At 35.3% G+C, this 18,963-nt stretch overlaps 1 protein-coding gene across 1 annotated transcript; it reads right to left on the bottom strand.

Annotated features, from left to right (window-relative positions):
• Positions 1–155: 155 nt before the first annotated feature.
• On the bottom strand, positions 156–1,551 carry LOC132610678 (PRA1 family protein F3-like). The gene has a single exon (XM_060325029.1). It carries the CDS (start codon positions 1,354–1,356, stop codon positions 826–828), a length of 531 nt encoding a protein of 176 aa, XP_060181012.1. The 5' UTR covers positions 1,357–1,551; the 3' UTR covers positions 156–825.
• Between the last annotated feature and the right edge of the window lie 17,412 nt (positions 1,552–18,963).

Raw genomic sequence — 18,963 nt, 5'->3', positions numbered from 1 at the left:
TCATATAGCCTATTCAAATCATTCAGAATTGAGGTATAATTGATAGATTGATCAAAACTTATAAAGACCATTTCAATCCCTCCCATGCATAAACTAAACCAATAATTAATATAAGCACGAAAATGAAAGCTTCATAAATACAGATACACCCAATGCGTTGAAACTCATTGCCCATGGATAAAGAAAACCGTTTCAACAATACACCAAACAGTAATCCAGCAAAGCTCAGTCAATTGGCAAAACAGATCCAATTTCACAAATCACAGAGATTCTATAATCATTGCATGAGTTCACCAACTCAAAAGTATAATTTTCACCACAAAACTGATAACCAAAATCTCAATCCCTTTCCCTTTCCCTTTTCCCAAACTGTAGTATTCTGTATTTACAATAATAGAACAAAAACTAAATAATCCATGTTTCTCAATTCTCCATTTGATTGCCGGAAAAATGTAAACAACAGCATTCACAACCATAGAAATAAAGCCTTGAAAATTTGCAGCAATATTTAGGACCCATTGGCCATGACAATTATTAACTTTATCCCGGAATATGTTTTCACTTTATTTGAAAATCAGTGTTTGGCCATGAAAATCCCAAATACAACTTGTTTGGAAAACAGCTAATACCCTGTTTTCACTTTCGGTACATTCAAAACAACCAAATATTCTTTCTAAAAACTATTACCATACTCAACATCAACTTCAATATATTGTGCTCCAATTTTCTATATGCATACAATGAAAAGTCAACAGCAACTGATTCAAGATATCATTATAATTTGCTCTACATTCTTTCAATCCGTGGTGTTAATCTTCATTTATATCATACCGAAGCAGCAACAAAAGAATGCAATCCACCACCATCAAAATCATCTTCTTCCAAAAACAAATCCTCAGTAATCCTAAACATAGCATGTAAACCAACCAACACAATCCCAACCAAAACCGAAACCAATACATTCAACCAAACACTAGTCAACACCAAACTCACAACAGTAACAACACCTAATCCAACCATCACAACTCTATCATCAATCATACGGTTAAAAACCATCAACGGTTCATCCCTATGAAAATACAGAAAGAACCAAGCAATAAACACGATTAAGTACACAATTAACGAAATCGGGTGCCATAAGAGGGATAAAAAGAGTATGATTAGTATAATCATGGTGTAATTGACACGGAAGTAAGTGAGGTTGCGTTTGACCCGAGAGGTGAAATCGGGTAGGGAAATGGGTCGGGTATAGGAAGATGGGTGGGCTAAGAGTTCTCTCCATGGACGACGACGGGCGTAGAAGGAAAGTGGGCCGGATCTGGCCCGACTGAAAGAGAAATCATAGGCGGCACGCATGATTGTGAATGGGGAATTGAAAACCTAGAAAGGATATTGAATTCGCGGCTAATTGTGGACGTTATATTTATTAAAAAGATAATTACACTTTTAGTCCCTCTGAAAATAATAATACTCCATTATTTAGGAAATTTGGCTCCGGAGGACAAGATAGTATCCTAAATGGAGTCGTTTTTAACCTCGAATTTTAAATCTGAAATTCATCTCAATTGAAAGATTTAAGGAAAGTAATTGGAGAATTTGAAGCTATTTTATCAGGAGACTTTAACAGTTATGTTGTACAAAAACTGTAGCGAAAAACGTAGGAAATCCATAACACAAAGGGGGGGTTAAATGCTAAAAAACCGATTCTAATTCTATACTTTCTGATTTTTCTGCCTTTATCTCAGCGAAAATATCAAATGTCCAATCCATTTATTTTTCTGGTATTCAAGCATGTAGGCTATCGAGTGCCAAAAGCGGTTTTATGCAACTTAGGCTTCTAATTTGTCACGGGGAACTCACAGAATTGCCCTTCTTTTGAGGTGGTCTTTAAATTTTGCCCCCTCATATTTGAAATCTTTAAATTTTGTCCTTCGGTTAAAACCCATGGGTTCCAGGTTCGAACCCCCACTCAGTCAAAAATTTTAAAAAAAATCGCAAGGCAGAGTTTAAATTTCGCTATGCCCCCACCGACATACACTTGTTAAGGAATTACCAAAGTTATGCCGGACTCGACATACTTATGCTTAATGAGCAGACTTAGCATAAGTATGTCGGGTCCGGCATAATTTTGGTAATTCCTTCACAAGTTTATGCCGGGTCCGACATACTTATGGGCAAACTTATGGGCTAAGTCTTAACTAAAAGTCTTTTCCTAGTTATGCCTCATGGGGAAGACTTTTAGTTAAGACATAGCTAAAAGTATGTCCCATAAGATATAACTTTTCCTTAAGACATAGATTTTGTCTTATAAGGCAAATTTTTAGTTATGAAAGTTCCGCCTTATGGGGCATACTTTTAGTTATGCCTTAACTAAAAGTCTGCTCCATAAGGCGCAACTAAGAAAAAACTTTTAGTTAAGGCTTAACTAAAAGTTTGCCCATAAGTATGCCGGACCCAACATAAACTTGTTAAGGAATTACCAAAGTTATGTTGGACCCGACATACTTATGCCAAGTCTGCCCATAAGGCATGAGTATATCGGGTCCGGCATAAATTTGGTAATTCCTTAACAAGTGTATGCCGGGTCCGGCATACACGCGACCCAAACCTTGCCTTGCAATTTTTTTTTTTTTTTAATTTATGCTTAAGCAGGGATTCGAATCCAGAACCTCATGATTTCTTTGTGAACGCTCAGCATTGTAACGTGAAGGGCAAAAATTAAAGATCATCAATATGAGAGGCATAATTTAAAGACCACAAATATGAGGGGCAAAATTTAAAGATCACCCCAAAAGAAGGGCAATCCGCGCAAAAAAATGATTTGTCACCTGGTGCCAAATTTTGTAATAATAACCTGTTGGCCCGATTTTAGCCAAAGATTAGATTTAGTAATTGAAGCCCAGAAAATGACAATGAATATCCCAAATCCTACCAAACGATTAAAAGATAGGAGAATTCAAATATTCAACTCCTAATTTTATGATTGTGCCTTGCCAAACTCTAGATCCAACTTCATGCATACTCTTAATTTCATACTAGTCCCCTTTTCAAAATCTTGTCCAACTTTACGCACGACCCAGATTTTTGTTGCCCAAGAAAATCGATGAGGGTGAATCAAATATGAATCAACAGAAGTTTCGTTAAAAAAAATCGCACATTCACCAAATATTAAGTTCAGACAATTTCATGGCAACAACATCTACATCTTCTTGTATATCAATGTATATCCATATGTATATATCACCGTTACATTTATGTCCATGTATATACTCATGCATAACAGTGTATATTAATGTATATCTCAAATCAGAACACCCATATCCCCCGTTGGTGTTTCCATAGTGGAAACCAGCGATTGAAAAAGCAGAGCGAAAAATCATCCCCCACAACTAAATAAAACCCTATATCACTAAACATTTTGGTATTTTCCCCTATTTACCAAACCTAGTAAAGATTTTACATTTTGTAGAAGATCTGGAGGGAAAAAAAAAAAAAAAAAAACATTCCCTCTGTGTGCAGCCCATTTCCCCTTCTCCTTGACACTCTTTTTTTGGGCTTCAGAGCTCTCTCCGTTGGTGCTGCAATATCTGATTCTAACTCAAGTACTCACGAAGTATCTGACATCTCCTCCTGCCTTGAACTTGTTCAATTCTCTAACAATGAAGATTGAAGCTCAACTTAATCTATTTCATCTGAATCTGGTAGAAATTCAGGATGTTTTAATATGGGGGGATTTCAATTTCAAACTTTCTCACTTAGCTTCACCTCACGATTTCATTCACTTCTCATTTATGAGTTTAAGGATCACGCCGAAAGGAAAAACTCCATTGACAGCCATTAAAGGAGCTCAAAGCTCATGTTCGAAAAATCGATTTGCCGCAGACAAACTTCGTTTTGAGTAGGTGATATCTCAAAAGAACTGTAACTTACAAGAGGAGTTCGAATCTAAAATTTGGGGCTATTTGAGTAGAATTTGAACTAGTTTTAGACTGAATTTCAGTCTTAGTTCGTTGAAGTTCGAAGTTACAATTGAATTGTATCAAATTTGTATTATAATTGCATGTTGAGTTGTATGGAAATTGTATTTTAAGTTTATAATATGTTGCGGTAGTTGTATTAAATTTGTATGAATATTGTATGAAAGTTGTATACAATATTTTTGTAGTTGTATGAAATTTCAAGAAACCAACATCAACATCATACAAAATATACAGTTATACACATATTTCATATAGAATTTAAACACATTTATATATGAAATTGTGAGCCAGATTCGAAGCGTGGCTTTTTTAGAACACGTGATCTTTAAATAAAATTTATACAATTATGTAAATATTTCGTACCGATTTTATACAGGTTTTTTACAAGAAATTGTGAGCAGGATTTTAAGCCTTGAGCGAGATTCGAAGTGTGATTTCGTATATGTTTTGGAGAAAAAAACTCTTACTATGTTTGGTAAACGGAAATCTCCTGCTGTGGTTGATAAATATGAGTTTTACTCTTTATATAGGTTTTTTTCCTTTTTATTGTTGCTTCATTTCAGTAACGCAAGCCCAAAAAGATGTCATCTTTTGACCAAAAACTTTAGCATAGAAAGCATCAAAAGAATTGAATATTAAAAAAAAAAAAAAATACTCAACACAGATGAAATGACGAATTCGAAGAAGAAGAAGATAAGGAACATTTCAACCTAAAAAAGAATTATAGATTGTCTATAATGAGATAGATTTTGTGGTGAGAGATTGAAAGAAATTTGACAAAAAAAAAACACTAGTAGATAGAGAGAGTAGAAAATATTTACAGCTATTTTTATGGTGGCTACGTGTTTAAACCAAACTAATCTATGGGAGGACATGGGTGGGATATAGTCAAATTACTTTTGGGACACTGGTTAAAAGGAACATGTGCACTATGTGAAGATGTGCACTATGTGAAGATCACTATATATAGAAGGGGAACTATTGCATTAGGGTTATGCAATGAAGTTATCTCTTATTTTTTTAGTTGTTTAGATTAATTCTGGAACCTCCCTCCTTTCTTTCTTTTATATTTTTTCTGGTTACTATGGAGATGAACTATTATAATTGTACTTGTAATTATAATTATCCATTTCAATACAATATGAGTTTGTTATATTTGTGCTTTCATTGTTCGTACTCCACACCTCTCTACCCATCTACCATTACCAATGATCAATTGGACACACTTTCTGCTTCAGTGGAAGACATTACAAGAGTTGGTAAAGGAGATGGAAGAGAACAACTCGCGTATTCTCTCCTCTATTAGCCATATATGGTCACTACTGCAGGAGGAGATGTAAGTGGGCTTCACAGCTTCGGATGCTTCACAAACAGAGGTGGCCATAGTCGAAGAAGTCATGGGCGGTGCGGCGAAGGTCCTCAATGGAGCGATTAATTTCACGGCATTCGATGTTGCTCCAGATATTTCAGAATGCTACAGCCATTATCTCTGCGTCGGTATCTAATTTAGCTAATGGAATATCAGATGAGGATAAGGTGTTCGATGAATGTCCTTAACCGGTAGACTCTGGAATTCTAGGCGAACTTCACTTCATCAAATATACGAAACAAGATAGAAGTATGAACATTGGTTCGATAGGTTCAACGATTGCATTTCAAGTGGGTTTTCAGAAGAAATTCGTTTGTGATTGTTACGGTTAGCATTTCACGGGCGGGGTTAGCATTCGGAAAGCTACTTCGAACTTGTGGTACTCTTTCGGACTTTGTTTTGAAAAAGAATAGCCACCTAATTTTTAGGAAATTAGGAAAACTAGTGGTGAAGGGTTTATTCAAATGCAGTGAAAAAACCTTCGTAATCCAAAGTTCTAGGTAAGGGTTCTGGTGATCCCCTAGGGAAGCTGGTAGGCATCATAGTATTAAGGATCTGTAATATACGGTTGACCTTCGAATTCCAGTGTATGATTAGTTGCATGAACTGTTTATTTCCGCATTTATAAAGACTGTCATTATCGCATATCATTTGGCTTTGAAAAACAAGGTTGCATATATTGCCCTTATATGTGGAGTATTTAGGTTCGGATTTATAGTATCCGGGTAAGAATAGTCTCCTTTTATGTACAAGGATAGTGTATTTTGTTTATAAAAAGTGTAAAATGTTTTCTATTTTATAATATATATATATAAGTAAGTGTATATCTTTTTTCATTCATGCTTAATCCCACACTTAACTTGAGGTCAATCCGTATAATGCGTTTAGAACGTCTTATCCTAAAATTTTTTATTTACAAATGTTTTCACTTATTTGAACAGGCTTAACTCATGAAAATGGTCTGTTTTTATTACTATCTGTTTTTATTACTACGAGTCCGTGTACATGTATAAAATTGACCTTGGAATTGGGCTTAAAGCCCCAAAATTATGACTTTTATAAAAGAAAGGCGTTTCCAGTTTTAGGCTTGGCCCAGAACTCGTTTTTGTATTTTTTCCCGAAATTTAGTTGAGGTCTAATCTGAAAATGCATTTATTTCCAAGTGGGTTTCAGCACAAAATTTCCGTGTTCCACTATCGGACTTGGCCCAAATCATTAAATTTTGATTCGGTTTTTTATGGTCCAGAAACTTAGTTTAATTGTGAAAATATATATTTCCAAGATTAAAGACTGATCTGGTTTAAAAGAAAATGTCATACTATTCGTGATCTTAAAAATCCATTTTTTGTCCTTCTATTTTTACTTGTATCAAAATTTATTTTATTAATTATCCATTTGATATTTTTTTTGTTGAGAAATTGTTATGTTAAATCCGATTTGAAAAGTGTTTGGGGACTTAGAAGTCTACTAAATGGCGTAAGCACCATTATCCTAAGATGACTAGTTCATAACTATAAAGAATTCCAATAATTATGAGGTTTTTTACAAATATTACACATACACACATTACAAAAAATGAGGAAAAAAAAAACAATAAAAGAAAGAAGAAAAGGACAGGCTAGGGGCGTACCAAGCCCCTAGTTGACCATTTTTACCCATAGCTGGGCCTTCACGCGTATTTATAATATCAGCTTCCATTTTCACATTCTTGGATCTTTCATTGCGAAAGAAGTGACCTGTTGGGCCTTGGCCCAACAGGTTGGCTTTGACTCGGCACAAGTGGCCATGCGGTGGAGGAGGAGAAAAACAAAAGGACCCTGGTTAGCAAATATACGGCTGCACTATCATATATATATATATATATATATATATATATATATATATATATATAAAAGGCAAGAATACATACGCACACATACTTTTTTAAGTTATTGGGCTTGACAGCCCAAGGTTGCACCTAAAGGAACCTACCCAGACCCCCATTTCGCATCCTATTTCGGACTAAGTGTGATCAATGGGCTAATTTGGTTGTTAGGCTAAAATGGATCAAGCCCAGAGATTTCGTTAGTTCAAACTTGGGCTACATATTCAATCCTAAGTGAGGTCTACCCCTTTGTTTATTTAAATACACTTTTTATATAGTCAGCATTCATGTATACACCAAGTATACAGATAATATACACATATGCTGTGTATACCAGTAGTATACCTGGTACATATTCCCTCTTTTCTTTGTCTAGACTATGTATATCTTTGTTTATTCATATTTGTCCTCAATTCAAGCAAAATTCGACCTAAACTAAAGCCATACTAGATTCAAGTCATCCAATCAGAACAATCTTGACATCATGCTTTCATAGTCAGCTTACTTATAAATCATGTTTTGGTCAACAATACACACAAACTTTAAAGTGTAATCAAGTCAATACTTATCCAATTCTTTCAAGCTTAGGTAGTGTTAATCATGTAATGAGAGCATCTAAATCAAAACAGACTCAAACAATTTGTAAACATGATCCCAAAGAGAAGGGAAGGGGATGAGAATTATGCAAGTCCAAATACTACAAGGAAGGGGAGCACAGAAGTGATTGAAGAAGTATCTAACAACTTGAATGATCTGAACACTAACATCTTCATTTTTTGTTTTTAGTTAATACTTGGTACCACGATTTGAAAACAAAACCCTCTTTTATCTTCAGACCAAGAAAAACAGTTCCTTACACATAAACAAGTTCATTATTCAGTCTCAGCAGATTGTTTATACAAGGAAAGGCACTGATCTTGCCATTTACCCTTGGTTCAATGATAGGATGGTGAGGTCAGATGCATTTATATAGTCAACATACACCTCCATGGACTTATAGAATGTGCCATGGTGCCTTTTATTTAGAGGAAAGGCATTTTGAACCAAGTTGGACTTGGTTCTCCTTGATCCTCTCCCCAGGCACCTTAAAAAGGCTTTTTCAACGCCAAGTGGTTTTTAATTGGCCTGTGGATACTTATGATTTACACAAACACCATCATTGAATCAATCTTAATCCAAAACACTTCAATTCACATTAACAGATCAGTAATTTAGCCCCTTGACATGCGATTTTGATCACAGAAATTACTCCTAAAACCCTTATTGATCATAAAAGGGGCACAAACAAACATGTGCATTCTTGATTAAAACTAGTTAGACTATGAATATATTCCCACCTTCATCTTTTACCTTAGTGGATACTAATATGATTATACCAAGACCACACTTATGCTATTTCAGATGTGTCTAGACAGACTTAGGAGGGCTTCAAACAATTTAGACAGACTTAAGCACACTCAGATACAATTAAGCCTATTCAGATCTCTTCATATCCTTTAGTCATGTTTTAGGACATCCTCAAGTAGGCTTATGCACATTCAGAGACAATCAAGTTTTATTCAAGCACATTCTAGCACCTTGATCACATTTTAAAACTTGTGTAGGCATGTTAAAACTCACTAAGACTTGTTTGGACTAACTATGATACCTCACTGAACCTGGTCAAGGTCTACGCAACTAACATGACATGAACAAACATATTTGAATCAGAAAACAAGCTGAGGGTTTTCAAATTAGCCTGCTTCAACCAATAAACTAACAAATCTTACAAGTTAACTCAAATGAATCATCTCAGTTCTATCTGATTTAAGCCATCGAGGTCTATGATCAGGTTACAAATGCATCAATGATCTAGATGTTCAAATGGGATTAAACGTTATCACTAATAATCATTCAACTCATTAATGTTGAGTCTCACAGTTATGTATCATCACATTAAGGGACATGAATAGCTAATCAGTGATCCAAGTATCATTTAAGAAAGTATCCAGGGTTTACAACATTCTTAAAACAAGCCATCAAAATTTTTGTACTTAAATAGAGATACATTTATCCATTACTCATCTCAATAACTGAAGCAGGATTAGAGACTTGCTTAGAAAGAGCATAATGTTTAAACAGATCATCTCCAAACTCAATTCATGATAACCAATTCAAATCACATGCCAGCACAATACTTATAAACTTACATCTAAGCTAAAACAACAACAAACAAAATACACCATAATCAAACAAGGAACTAACTAAAATGAAATAACAAGATGGAGTATAACCTTTTTGATATGCAGTCATGAACAAGATCGAATTTGGAGTCTTAGGGGTCGTTTGGTAGAGGGTATAAGGTAGGATATACCGATACTAAATTTTTGGGTTAAATTTGTACCACGTTTGGTTTGAGTTATTAATTAGTCCCGGTATAAAATTATACCACAATCTTGGATAATATTATCCCATTGGAAAGCTAGTATACCTAATACCGGTACTAATAATCTTGGGACAACTTTTCTAAATGAACATCTCACCCTTTAACCACAATTCCTGCACAGTTTCTGCCTTTTCTGCATAGTTTCTGCACTCATTTTTGCACAATTTCTGCATAGTACTCATTTTTGCACAGTTTTTGCATTATTTGGCTTCAGTTTTTGTATTTTTTGCAGTTTTTTTTGCATTTTTCTGCATAGTTTCTGGCTTTCTGCCCACTTTTTTGCATTTTTCTGCATAAGCTTTGTACTACTTATGCACAATAAGCCATTAGAATATCAAGGTTAAAATTGAAAATGATAAGTTTATCCAGCTTTATCCAACTTCAAACCAAACACATGCTTTGGATTATTAATGGTATATCCCACCTTTAATCCAATGAACCAAACAAAAAACTAGTACTAAATAATTATAATCCCAGGACTATAATCCCCTGCGTACCAAACGACCACTTAGTGCTTCAAATCCTAGAACTCAGCCACACAAAGAAAAGCAAAACAGATTTTTAGAACTAAGAAAAAGCTTAACCTTCAAAGCTAAGTCGAAAATTTTAATAATGACTTAAACTTCGAGTTAAATACTCAACATTCAAGCCTTTGTAGTCTGATCAACTTGTTTCTTTTAATGGCATGGGGTTCAATTTATAGAACCCCCCAAAAAATACTAAAACCTAATTCATCGATGTGGGACAAAGTGATTTTTTTTTTAGAAAATAACTTGAAAAATGAATCTTACGGTCTATATTAACCTTTGTTAACAACGAATGGCTCGATTTGAGCCTAGTTCTCCTCGATCCAGTTGATTCGAACTCGACCAATGAGGATCGAGAACGTACAGTCACAACACAACAAATATATGCAGAAAATCAAATCTTTGACTTGAAATTAAAAAGAAAAATAGTGTATTACCGCGTTTGGGGTGAGATGGAGTGGAAGTGGATGAAACAATGATGGATGCATTAATTGCTTCACGCAAATAGGGTGTGTTTGGTATAAAAAATGAAATAAAATGAGGAGTTTTCCCCCTTTAGGCTAATATGTTCTTTTGGGCCGGGTCTTGGTCCGTTTTTGGACTGGACTCGGTCCAAATTATGAAGAAATGAAATGACCCTTTTACACATGTGTATAACGCACATCTATACGTATATTTAATGTATATACACATATAAAGAGTAAAGTGGGTAATCTTAATAAACGGGTAAAAACTAAGATATCAATTATTAGTCATAATATTTCAATTATAATCAAATTAGGACATATTAACCTATTAGTTAATTTTAAAACGCGGCTAATTGTGTAAATGGGCTCAATTTTGCAAATACAACCTTAATTGATTTTATTCTTATTGATTATTTCAATTACGGCCCTATTCGGCCAAACTAGCCAATTTAAAGTTAATAATGACCTTAATTAATTTAAGCCAATGAATTTGGTTATTTTAATTAAGGCCATAATCAAATCAGTTAAACTATAAAGAGGCTAATGTTGCAAAAATGACCCCAATTGCCTTAAATCATGAATTGGTTATTTCAATTGTGGCCATAACAGAAACAATTAAACAATTAAAAGTCAATTTGTAATAGTGACCTTAATTGATTTGAGCCAATGAATTTGGCTCTTTCAATCAAGACCATAATTGGCTAGTCAACTAATTATTGTCGAATTTAATCACAAGTAAACATTGGATTAACCATGATCAATTCTAACAATTTATGCAAATGCACATTAAATAGACAGAATTAAGGATTGAGGGGTAAAATGGTCGATTCTTTAATTAATCAAATTTCATGGATTAAATGGAATAAAATATTTGCTAATTGAATTTTTGGCAATTTTAACCATCAAATAAACAATTATTTAAAGTTGCTTTCTCTTTGGTTAAATCTAGAAAATAACTCATAATTGTTGTAAAATATGCCAATTAATTCCTAAATGATTTAGAATATTATAGAAATTATTTTACCCGATAAGAATGGTAAAATATTTACCTAAATAATTTTATAAAATCATTCTGACCTCTAAAAATGCATGATTCACTTTGTTTATCATTTAAGGACTCAGAGTAATTAAAATAAATTATGGAAGGTCAAAAATTTAATGTGGAAGGCAAAGATGCTTCGAAAGGTTATCAGCTAAATGTTAAGTTCAAAGACAAGGTTACTTCCCGCTTTTATCAACTACATGTAAAGTTATCTTCCTTGGATTTTACTGAGACTTTTAGGGTTATTGAGCCTATCAACCCTACTTCGTTAGAGATTAACATGCTGTGTATTCATGTGCATAACTTGTTGGACACTGGCAGATATTACAGAATGACTTTGCCCATGTATCTACCTCTGGGTCCCTCATTAAGGCATGTTCTCTTAACGCTTCTGACGAAAGTCGAGATATTGGGTTTCTGCTGTATGTGAGCTCTCACAACTTGGTCCTAAGCATTCATTTTTTGATGTTTCAACGCTGACATTAAATGCACTTACATTGTTCGAGAAAATTGCTCAAAGACCACTTACAGATTTATATGGCAGTGATGGAGCTCAAATAGGAGGCAATTGTAATTTTTGCACTTATAGGGCAACTGACATATCTATGGTAAAGAAAGATGACCAAGGTGTTTCACATAAACTTCATTTTGTTCCTTACATGCACACATAAACTTTCATAAGTTGGGTGCATAACCGATTCAATTATTCACCTGTAATGATCGAGATTTTGGATCCTGGGAAGCTATATAATCGGGTTGCTAAAACGGAAGTGCCAATGGTTTTATGTATGCACAGTTACATTGCTGGCAGAGTAGCTAAAGTTCATGTTTTACACCACATAGATGGGTATTCCAAACTCGTAGACCGGGTGTTCGCTTCATGTTCTGAACGAAATTGTTACACCTGGTAAATTTCCCCGTGAACGTACAATGAATAGACTAACGAAGAATACGAGTATACGATGTTTTAATCAGAAGGGAATGACGTTTGATGACCCTAAGTAAGATTTCAAAGGCAATAGGAACAAGAGATAGGTTATGCTCCACAATGACTAATCATAGGTTTTGAAGACTTGAAAGTCGCAGATTTGCATTTTGGCCCAGTCGACCGTAAAGTGGTATACAGCCCGTAAACCACCATGTCGTATTCCAACTCACAAAACTTCAACTTTCTGCCAAATGTTCAAATGGTTAAATACGACTTGGAATACGGACCATAAGTTGAAATACGGCCTGTAAACTGCGATCGTAAATCGCCATGATCCTCAGCATACCTCTCTGGTTTTGATTTGCTTAAATACGACCACGATATACGGCCCGTAAATTGAAATACGGACCGTCAACTGGGTTTACGACCACTGTGTACTTCAGTCACTGTTCATTCCGGATTAGATTTTAAGTCATTAAAAGGAGACCTAACCTCATTCAATTCATTTCAACTCCACGATATTTCTCTCTAGAAGCATCTAGAATACTCTCTACTCTTCATCACAAGAAAACCAAAGGAAATCCATGAAATAAAGTGTATGAAACATAGCTAAAGTTCATCTCTCTCAAGAAAACCCAAAGGGAGTGAAGTAGGGTTTTGGGTGCTAGAGGAGTAATCCCATTCAAAGATTGTTCAACCATCATCTAAGGTAAGTTTCATGACCAAAACATGTTGTTTAAGGTATTGGAGGGTTAAGATACTTGAATTGTAAAAAGACATAGGAAATGGGTCATTTATGAGTGAATAGTGTCATGGTTGGATAGTAGTTGGGTTGGATTATGAATGTTGGAGTGTTGTGATTATGAATACGTTATAAATGACATTTAGGCCATGAAATAAGTATTAGATATGAGGAAACGCGATAGTAAGCTATAACCATCAATGTGGAGAAATTGAAGAGAAATGGTGGATTGTGGTCAATGTATATAAATGATGATTGTTGATTGCGATATTGTGAATGTTGTTGTGAGCGTGTGGGAGTTGATATATCATATGGGAAAAGTAGTATAAACCAAGGAAGTGCCTCCCAACTTTCCCTAGAAATATTAGCGCGTTCTTATAGTCGATTAACTAACGTGAATGCGAATTCTCTTTTGAAGGTAGAAACGTGATATCGAAGGAGAACAAGCAAGCGATAGCTTAGTTAAACGCCAAAGGTATGTGAGGCTAGTCCCTTCTTTATAATGGCATGAATCTCATAGCATAATGTTTCTTCCTCTTCATGAGTTCCTATATTCCAGAAAGCTAAAAGCCTATATCTATGAATGGTAATATAAGATAAGAGATATGATATGATGATCCCAAAATGGCATGATTTTATTTATTGGTCACACTCACCTTATATGTTAGTTCCTTCAAGGTGAGGCAGGATGTCGATAATTGCTCCATAATGAAATCGGGGGACCACGACCTTACGTCACCCCGATAAAGTAAAGTTGTTCATAAGCCTTATGCATGTATTATGATAAGTATGTTACGATAAGCATATTATGATGAGCATGTATGATGATGATATAACACCGCGCCTAGTTGGCCGGGCAGTCACCGCTAAGGCGGGCAGCTATACGATACACCATGGCCAAATGGCATGGGCAGACACCACTAGTGGGCGGCATGAGATGATACCCCGGACGCGGGAGGCCTAGACGCAGGCTAATGTTATGATTATCACACCGATCCGATATGGACGGGCAGCTTATACAGAGGCGGATCCAGGATTTAAATTTTATGGGTTCAATCTATAGAATTTTAGCATTGAACCCATTATATTTTTAAAATTAGGGGTTCATATCTACTATTTATTGCAATTTTAATAATTTTTTACACATAAATTTAGGCTCCGCGTCCAAAGTTTGGGGTTCAGTTGAACCCCAACCTTATAGGCTACATACGCCTCTGAGCTTATACATTACTACACCGCACCTATATGCGCGGGCAGCTTATACATTATGCATACATGATATGATGACGAGTATGAGTAAGACAGCATGACTTAATTCTGTTATACATGAAAGTCAGATATAGATGTTCCATATTGATATTTCCTTTATGTCATTATTTTATTTCATTGTTTATGCCTCTCATACTCAGTACAATGTTCGTACTGACGTCCGTTTTCTTTGGATGCTGTGATCATGCCCACAGGTAGACAGGGAGGAGAGCTCGACCCAGACCAGTAGTAGCTGTCAACTGATTGAAAGCACTTCTTTGTTCGGAGGTGCTTATGACGATTATTTTGTGTATATTCATGTATATGTATTTTTAGGCATGACGGGGTCTTGTCACGTCCTTATGTATAGCACTCTAGTAGAGGCTCATAGATGCGCAGAGTGGGTTAGATGGTCTCACGATTTATTACTATGTATGTATATAGTATTTTGATAGTCGAGAGGCCTATGCATATAAGAGTATTTTCATGTTCTCAAATGAAAGATGACTTTTCCTACGATTTGAATATGAATTGATAAAAAAGTACTAAATGAGTAAGATGAGTAGTAGAATGAGTGGTGCTCGGTGGCTAGCCCCGGGTACCCGTCGCGGCCCCTAGTCGGATCGTGACAGAAATATAGCCGCACAACTAGGTTACTTTGCAACTATGTTTATGGTTCCTTTCGCTAGCATTTTCATAGGTGGGTTGTCTCATATTGATCTAATATGCGATGTGCATATTGGTGCAAATATGAAAAATGACTATATAATTGATACTTGTTCTTGCTATTATATGAGGATTTGTGCATATCTTCCCGATGATTCTGAATCACCACTAGGGGTTATCCCATTTTGTAGTTATGCAGCCAATTGGTTTGACACGGGGAACTATTTTAAGGTTGATAAATGTAGAGTTGACATAGGTATTGCAAAATTACGAGAATAAGTTGGTAGTGACCTTCTTGTCATGGAGGAATGTGGTGCGTTAAAACTCACCAGCAAAAGGTGCTCGGGCTCAATTATTTGCTCTTGTTGTAGCAGAGTTCGCTGGATTTGCAAAGTGGATTCTTTAATTAGCAGAGCCGTTATAAGAAGCTCGGGCCTTTTGGTTGTATCCCTTGACCCTTTCTTGACTTTTGGTTATAATTATGAGTTTTTCTTAGCTAAATGTCCTAATCAGATAATAGAGGCACTTGCTACAGATCCGCTTGCGCTAATGGATATGAACATCCTATGAATATGTTGTTTATTATGTTACTACCGTCCCATCTTGTACCTGTGTTTCATTATTTTGCATCCTTTTCGTCTATGTGGCCTCATTGCTATAGAACTGTATGTTCATTCAGTGCGCACTCGGTGAGTTTCATGTCATATGGTGGAGAACTTATTTTCCATGATGTGGTGAAGACGTTATTGGCTCGATCTATGACTGGGATGGCTGATTTTGAGTTTCCAGCAGGGGCATCTTTATGCACAGAGCTCACTAGTGAACTGGAACCATTGTTAGCAAGATCACTAGTATTTGTGATTGGCCAAAAGAACTTCAATGCTTCTACTAGGACTCACAAGAGTATTCTTACACAATGTATGCAACAAACAAATCAGTTAGTCATAGAACATCTTAATTGATTTGTATCTTGCAACACAAAGATTGTTCTGCACATTTGGCGGCGAAGATTTTAAAAGCACAATTTGACACAGTCCAAATCTGGAGAGTCACAAGGGAGTTCCGTGGTAAAGGATTTCATTAATCTTTTGGAAAGATATCAACTCTTGTCACAGCAAGCTAAGAACTTGCTACGATACTCTAGGGTATTGGAAAGTTTGGCCACCCACGTGATGTTAAGGATTGCGGGTTATCTATCTGTAGATGATTCCACACAACGTCATTCAACTGATGGCTTTCATGCACAACTTCAAGATCTTCTAATAATAAAGTGTGTGCAACAGCACAACGTCCTTGAATTTGTGAGCATTAACATACATGATCGACGTGTTGTTCTTGACATGGACTTCTTTAGTATTATCACTGCAGTTTACTCAAGCCTAAATGTCTTCACAGTTCTAACATCATTATGTATATGCAGTGACACTACAAGTCTAGCTAGAGTTGTCCTAGTGTTAGAAGAAGCTAAAAAGAATGGTAACTCAATTGCTTTTGATATTTCATCAGGAATTGCTGCTGAAGAAGAATTGAAAGAACAGGGCATGGTATTGATAAGCTATCTGATGAAGTTCTCTTATGTATTCAATACATTTTTTGTCATGTTATTGGTTGTTGCTGGCCTACTGCACAATGCCTTTACGCGAGGAACATGGGAGCAGAAAGTTAGTGGTAGTATTGTTGCTACGAATTGCTTCATTGGTGTTGAACATGTCGACCAGATATTCCTGCATTTGCTCTACTACTTGAACCTTGAGGACAAGGGTCTTTTTTAGGGCGGATGAATTTTTATGAACCAAACTAATCCATGGGAGGACATGGATGAGATATTGTCAAATTACCTTTGGGACCCTAGTTAAAAGGAGCATGTGCACTATGTGTGAAGATGACTATATATAGAAGGGGAACTATTCCATTAGGGTTATGCGATGAAGTTTTCTGTTATTTTCTTAGTTGCTTAGATTAATTTTGGAACCTCCCTCCTTCTTCCTTTTATGTTTTTCTGGTTACTAATTTGGAGATGAACTCTTATAATTGTACTTGTAATTCCAATTATCCATTTCAATACAATATGGGTATGTTACACTGTGTGTTGTCAATTTTATGTTACATAGTCAATATGAATTACCGAATGTCATTAATATTAAATTATTGGGTTATTTTCTGCCAATTTTTTATCCCAGTTATCAGGGATTGCCAAATTTTCTACTTATTAAGAGTGGTATATACATATCAATGTCCCAATTATTTTATATGTTAATTACTTGTTATAATATCAGCACACATAGTGCTTAATCTACACAATAAAACCCAAATAGTTTCTCTTTTTTTTTTTCAAGAAAAAAGTCGATATAAATTATAACCTGATATTGTGGTACAACTGCAAATTTTTAACTATTATAGAAGCATGGGTTTGGGGCTGGGATCCACGTGGTTGCTTCATGGAATTCCAATTCAATCTAAGGCAATTTTGACATTTTAGTTATCTATACAAATTTATGTGTCTTTACAGCATCAATTAAATAGCCACCTCATTAATTTTGTAACTAACATTCATCATCATAATTCATCCTATCTTCTTCGCCTTCTGTGTCAGTTTGTTCATCACTGCTTCAATTTCTGGTTTTGTTTTTATAAATACTTTTGATGCATTCACTGTTTGTTGCCTTAGTCTATCTTCTGTGAACAAAATTTGAATTTTGGCACATTTAACTCTTGTTGAATATATAGTTAAAGTATCAAGATAAGCATAGGCAAGCTTTCTAATATATACTTGTATGTAACAGTGCTTGGTTAGCAGACCATGGAGATGAAATGGGCTTGGTGGTTGAGCGCAAGTGGAGACTGTGTTATTTGCCGGAAATTATTGCATGCAAACGAAACAGGAATACAACTCTTCAACTAGGTACTTCGAGAACGAGGGCGGGCTATTTGTGCCCAATTAAGGGTTATTTACATATGAGCAAAATGTCTTTAATTTATTTTCCCTTATGATATCTCCGGTTTTTATCTATGTTTTGGTAACCTTTTAAAGGTTTTCATTTGAAAGATACACTTTCTAGTTAGGTATTTAGAAAGGTTCTGTGGCATATTCAGTTTTAGTAAAGTCTATCTGTTTGACTCTTAACCAGATTCCGTCGAGATTGCATTCTTAATAAAATGGAAAAGGCTAGCGTTATTTCCACTTCCAATACAGAATAATTTACCTGTAAAATGTAAGTCGTTTAATATTGAGTTAAAGTAATAATTTTTAGGTTGCTAAATGGTTTATGGTTGGCTACATTTTTTATTTTGCTAGCATCATATTCAAGTGATTAGATTCATTCTTAGTCTTAATTTTTTTTATGTTGTTGCAGTGTAGTAGATTTAAAAAGTTTTAAATTAACACCAAAATGTTCATCAGTAATTTATTACAAAACTTTGTCCTCTGAAGAAGTGAGAAATTTTACTCACTATATTTCAGAATCTTTGAGATCCTTATTCCTTAATTTCTTAATTTCATATAAAAGATTTTGTCACACCTCGACGAGGGGTATAACGGGCACCCGACCCTAGCGGCCGAGTACTACCTGACGTGACATAATAAAACCTTACTACAACTATTCTGATTATAGCTGTTGTTATTTATGCATAAGAACACCTGCATCCAGAAAAGGCCCAACATATGGATAACATTTACATCTTTGCGAAATGTTGTGTACATACGCT

Source organism: Lycium barbarum, chromosome 9 (genome assembly GCF_019175385.1).
Source record: "Lycium barbarum isolate Lr01 chromosome 9, ASM1917538v2, whole genome shotgun sequence".
Classification (NCBI taxonomy): domain Eukaryota; kingdom Viridiplantae; phylum Streptophyta; class Magnoliopsida; order Solanales; family Solanaceae; genus Lycium; species Lycium barbarum.
The sequence above is the reverse complement of the archived record's forward strand: the minus strand, read 5'-3'. Positions and strand labels throughout refer to the sequence as shown.

Bases quoted from the DNA above. Each gene is read 5' to 3' on its own strand.
- LOC132610678 (XM_060325029.1), bottom strand. From the start codon at position 1,356: ATGCGTGCCGCCTATGATTTCTCTTTCAGTCGGGCCAGATCCGGCCCA.